The 6,367-nt window shown below is 31.4% G+C and overlaps 1 protein-coding gene across 4 annotated transcripts in view; it reads right to left on the bottom strand.

The window, feature by feature from the left end:
- Positions 1 to 971: 971 nt before the first annotated feature.
- Positions 972 to 6,367, bottom strand: part of Prp40 (pre-mRNA processing factor 40) — a 219,048-nt gene continuing 213,652 nt past the window's right edge. For all 4 annotated transcript variants that reach the window (XM_081740145.1, XM_081740142.1, XM_081740143.1 and 1 more), the window contains one exon: positions 972 to 1,299. In XM_081740145.1, the coding sequence (XP_081596271.1) occupies positions 1,294 to 1,299 (6 nt within the window). In that variant the 3' untranslated portion in view covers positions 972 to 1,293. The remainder of the gene's footprint in view (positions 1,300 to 6,367) is intronic.

The raw sequence follows: 6,367 nt of genomic DNA, 5'->3' as shown, positions 1-6,367 counted from the left end.
ACTTTTATTGAAATACAGTGAGAGCGATTATTTCTGGTGAGGAATGTTAACATTTTAAACATTACATTTTCATAAAAATTTTACAAGTTCTGCCCACACCGATTTCTATATAACTTTTGGGGTGACCATTCAGATTTGTCACTTATCATCTATCAAAACATCAATTAAGATTTCAATACAATTATATAGACCCTCACTTCAGGGCCTAATTATGTAAATGTAAGAACTTGTAATTACAACTATCAAAAATGTAGTGTTATAACAGTAACAGAAAAGCAATCATTATAAACATTTTCTACAAATTCGCCACTTTAAGGAGTGCTGCAAATTTTACCAATTCTTATCGTATCTATGGAACACTTTGAAATATTACATTGCTGTAAATGGTAAAATAATTTATTCGTCTATTGAAAACCATTTATGTATAGGTAGTTATATATATTTATGTAAGATTTCTGCGAAATAAAGCCTTTCGATAAAACAAAAAGTCAAGTTTTCAACCCGATGTAACTTTGTTCCCATTTATTTGATGGTGTCCAACACTAAGGTACTTTGAAGTGCATTACTCCGTCCATCTCAGTTGTGCTGTTGTAGCAGGAGCTTCCAAAATTTGATACTGTAGGCCCTTAGTTTGCAACACTGAGTAAATAATGTGGTGTCGTATGTTTTCGTTCAACATGTAGATTTGAAATTGTAATAGTTTCACGTAGTGCCATTAGAAAATATATAATTTTGTGTTGAGTTGGTAACACTGTTTATCTGTTGGTACTGCAGCATATGCCAAACGATATCTACTATTGATATTTGCTTCCTACAAAATTTCAGTTCTTTTCTATGGTTTAGAAGTTACTAAGTTGTTAAAAAAAAAAAGCTACACAATATATACTGCAAAATAGCTCTGAAACATTCGATTTTCTGATGAATTTTACACTCTTTAAGGAAAGAGGATACACAGGAAATTAAAGTAAGAATTACATTAGTACCACAATTTATTTATATCGAGCTATTGAAATGACATTAAAAATAAACGGTCTGTAATACATGTGGAGAACATTTAGTAATGCCATACTGAAACTGATCAAAGAGGTATACATAATATTGAAATGAATACGTTATTGCCATTCAATTAAAATCCCAATAAAATGTATAATTCATAGTTTCAGTCGTATCTAAATAACATAATTAGGAACGAAACACAGCTAACGGAATGCAGCGATGCAACGACACAAAATTTCGTTCGCTTCTTAGGCACGGAACATTTCCAACCTTCTGTGGTGCTTTTCGTTTTTTGCGTTACCTCTGAAAAAAAAAAAAATGTTATTGTCAGACATATTGTCAATTTAAATTGTACATATTGATGTATGGTAACATTTTAAGAATTATTTAACTGAACGTTACTCACTCTCTGCCTGATTCCGAATGCACTTGATTATCATAAACTTCACTAAAATTAAAATACGAAAATGACAAATATTATCGAAATGAAAATTACAATACTGGCTTTTAAATTCTAATATGTTAAAACAAACAGGCCACGATCCTTAGTATTTATAAAAGTTATTGAGTAACTCATTTTTGAAACCGATTTACAAGTCACGACCTAATGACCTCAGTTGCTTTTCTTTCTGGAATGATTATTATACACCTGAATGACCGACTACAGCTAGCAATGTCAAGTAAAATGACAGTTGGAGCCGTTTATTAGGGAAATATGCTTGGGTGACAAACTTCTTAATATGATATACCGAGTGTATGCGTGGTCCGTAACTGTAGTATTAAAAAAAAATGGTGTTAGGAAATTGAGGGGGCTTCAGTACGTGGAAAGGAAACAAAAGACGATGAATAAAAGGCTGCAAGGAGAAAACTTAAGCAGACTAAAAACGTATACATGTAATAGAATATCAAGGACTTTTAAGTTCCACAAGTTGTACACGTTCAATTTAAGTGTTAATTTCGATCACGGTACAAAAACAGACGAATGTTTAGCAATGTTTCATGATTTAATATTCTTATGTTAAGGACATGCAATACTCCATGGAAGGAGTCAACCTTCTACGGATTAAATGCATTACGTATACACCCTTGATTGGCTTCAGCTTCTAAATCTAACGCTGATAGTGATCTCAAATCACCCAAATATTGGGATTGTACATTTTCAACAACTGATATTGCTGAGCACTTAGATATTTAGAGTGCAAGAAAACAAGCTAAAAGAAAATAGATACTAGTAAAGTAAAATTTGTGCATTTTCGTACGAACTGGAAAATGACAAACTTTTTCTTATAACAAAACTAATTACATGTTTTAAAGCTTCTTCATGTAATACTTTGACAACAATTTAAAGAAGTTTTAATATCTCAAAAACACAGATTACTGGAATCTATTATATTCACTGTGTGCAGTACATTGGTTTCACGATCGTAATCACCTGCTATAACCCAATTAAAGTTTCAGGCATTCACTAAGCCACACAAAAGTGATACCAAAACCAACCCATTGCTTAGACTAGGTATAGTGGTGCATAGACTATGTAGAGTGGTGCACTCTCCTATATTTAGTTCTATTCGCATTAGCTTGTATGCAATTTTGATGCAGGAAAATAATTTCGGTGATATTTACTTGCATGGCTCAAACGTCATTAGAAATGTATTTTCACTTCACATAAGTCCAATCAAATTGGGATTTTCTGTGTCGGTCGTGTGTTTAGCTCCTATTGGTTAGAAGGGCACGCTGTTTCAGTAGCAGATGATGACTGCTTACTTACTGTTGACATTTCTTATCAAAGGCACACGCGAATGCCTCTTCCAAAACATTGCAACTTAATTTTTTTATATAGCCAATAATTGTAGTATTTCATTCTGTTTGATATATTGGTTGTTATTGAAATACGTTTTACTTCTTAGCAATATACTTGACGTTTGGCACAGGTCATCATTTTAAATCCCAGAGTATAAAACTATGATTAAAATATAAATAGTCAACTACTTACATGCTGCACAATCTAACCAGCAAATATTTGATTTAGTTTTCTCCGGTATCAGATGAAACTTTTTCTATATTTTACACGAACCGAATTCTTGAATATTTGCTTAAATTCGATTGTAAATTTAAATTGAAAATTAAAATTTTAGACTTTAACCACCCTCCCTTTCCACTACTTCCGTGAACTATGCGAAAATAACTTCTTTTTAATGTAATCTTTGCAGTCCTCAAAAATCGATTCTGAAGTACGACACGAAAATAAATAAGAAATAAAAATAGAATCATCATCAGCTTTAGGATACGTAAAATGCAATCTTTTCACACACACACACATTATACTATCATATAAAATGCAATTATAATTACACGGAAAAAAGTTTATTATCATAGCTGTAATAGGCGGATAATTAACGAACACAGAAATATGAATCAAGCAGAGAATGTTCATAATACACTAACTATATGAAAAATAAAGACTCAAGAAGAAAAGGAAATAAAGATTTAGAATAGGTCGTTAGACCTCACATCGCACTAAAAATATTAACTTGAGCATATATCTTTATCTTGGAGAGAATCGATTACAACATGGACAACAGCATATGTAAACACTTCACATTTCATAGTCATGAAATTCTGAGTGGTTAGACTTTTATACCACACTGCGCCTTTACGTACTATCCCTACGAATAAATGTATGAAAGAATCACTATTTTGTAACGACTTGAACATTTGCTACGTAAATTCATAAAACAGTTCAATACACGAATCATTTATCTCCATTACTCTATTGCACTTTTATCACATGTTGTCAAATACAATCATGCAATACTTAAAATAACCTACAAAACGTGAGTCCATATAACGCATACCTAAATTGAATACAATGATAACACGCGTCACACTAACTTTCATATTGGTAAGGTTTTACATGTTACATTCCACTTGCTTTCATTAATATTGCGTCCCGTTTAGGTTTTATTAACAATATCGTAAATTATTTCTCTGTAGAGTGATTTAAAATAAAACATGGATGCAAATATTAAAATCCTTCAATTATTACAGATTATTTGCGAGCGAGTTTACAATGCAATTTAAAATGTATGGTGAAGAGAATGAAGCTTTGATATACATTAACAGATCTATAGATAAATATATGTACTGTTGGTATATAGCTACTACACCACTTTGGTTACATGTTGTCTGACAAAATATGTATTAATTTACCACACTAAATTCTGTTTCGAAGTCAATTCCTTTGTCAGCAACAAAGCAAAATTCCTTCTACGTAAGTAGATACATTTCTTTATGTAATCAGTACCTGGCCACATACATTTATGAAAATATATATCTATGAAACTAAAGAACTACTGAACGATATAAACAGTATATCATTTCAAATTTTGCTGATTTAACTTCCAAGCAATACATTCATTATAGCTCAATCATGTACGCAAAAATTAATTTTAACGCATGTTTTTTGAAATATTCTTAAATGTTTCCACATAATGAGCTCAATATTTCCAGTAGACAATACGTTAGTGTGCGTTTTCATAAATGAGACCATAAAATGTAATATATTGTCATGTATGATATATATCAATATCTTCACTGGCATTTAATTTTAAGAATTAATTCTTTTTTAACACACGGGACTGCTGATATTTTAACATACCAGAATGAGCTTCCCCTCCACCATACTTCATTCTAGAAAACAAGCAAATAACGAAAATCTTGTCGAATATTACGAAGGGTTTTGATTCTACAAGGAAAACCTATCTTTATTCCCACTTCAACCAGCTGTCTATGACTGAAGTGGTAAACCTACAGAAAACTTGTATGATTGAATTCTAGCGCTAAAAAATAATTTTGTACGAATTATTGCCTAACATTAACTTCAACACGAAAAAGTCGTAATAATAATTATAATAATAAAGCAGCAAAGAGATTATAAGTTACTATATAATGAATGCCTAGATTATATCAGATATAGAACGAAATGTTTGGTTTATTTGGTATGCAAGTTCATTATATTAATTACTAAAATAAAAATAGTTCTATTATTTCTTAAAGAAAAAAAAAAGCTTTATTAAAGAAATACAAAAATATCTATGTAACAAATAGGAACTTAACTACAGAACGAAAAAATATTCTGCAATACAACTGTTACGTAATGGCATCATATTACATAATAAATCCTTTTCTCCTTTCACGATTTTATTTTATAACCTGATTCTGCAGTATTTCATCCCTTAGATTTGCTGAAAAGGAACTACGGTTTCAGTTCATAAATACGGTTTATTTGTTAAAAATCACTGTGGAAGCAAACAGTTACATAGAAAGCATTACACACCGCTAAGATGACTTTGACAAATTCGTTCAGTAAAATAATACGCACTAAAAATACATGGAAATATATAAAATTTGACTGACATAACTTCCAATGCCGAGGCTATATAACACAGATCGTACAACTTAACGTAGGATCTTTATCATATATGTCTCTAGCAGAGATCGACTCCGAGCCAACATGAATAAAAAGTATGCAAGTTCGGAAGATGTTTTTATAAACAATAAAAAAAAATATGCTTTTTATTTTTCAACATTTACATTATTGAACGCAGAAGCGAACGTCAATCATAGTACCTCGAATATGTGCCTCAACCTGTTCTGTAGCAACAGATCTTATCTATCAGACTTATTTTTGGGAGTCACTGAAGATTAATCATATGCTGCTTTTGCAAATAAATCTTGGCAGACCGTAAACTTATCATGAACATATCAGGAAATTCCAAAACGTTTTAAAAATCGGGGTGTTTTACAACGAAGGCTTCAAAGAGGCAGTGTTCAATAATACCATTCCATTTTTATATGCAAATACAAGGAAAGGTGGGTTACTTGAACTCTGAATATTCCTATTATTTGTAATGCGTATTCACACAAGACACAAAAATCTCAGCTACAATGGTCAATTACGTCACCGAGAATGAAGGATGACAATTATCTCACTGAAGGCTAAAACTGGAAGTACCAAATCAGTGAGTCATGCACATCTTTCCCTATGAAAATATAATTCTTGAATTCAAAGGAAGAAACTCTTCTATCAACTTCTACAACTAGAAAGAGATAATTTTCAAGGAAAAAGAAAAGGATATTCTTAAAGTAATCTTAAACAACGGTTATTAACTTTAGCACGCGACTTTTCAAACTGTTCTCAAGACACTGGACAATATACTTGAAGTGTGCGTGTTTGAATTAAATACATGATTAATTTTATCTTTTCGTTCTTGTAGTTCTGCAGTCTACGTAAAACCAGGGTTGGCTGGTTTAAACCAGCTGGTTTAAAAAAAACAACTGGTTTAAACCAAAAAAACGAAAAATATTCGTA

This window comes from Thermobia domestica, chromosome 15 (assembly GCF_964235325.1).
Source record: "Thermobia domestica chromosome 15, izTheDome1.hap1.1, whole genome shotgun sequence".
In the NCBI taxonomy this organism is placed as follows: Eukaryota; Metazoa; Arthropoda; class Insecta; order Zygentoma; family Lepismatidae; genus Thermobia; species Thermobia domestica.
The sequence above is the reverse complement of the archived record's forward strand: the minus strand, read 5'-3'. Positions and strand labels throughout refer to the sequence as shown.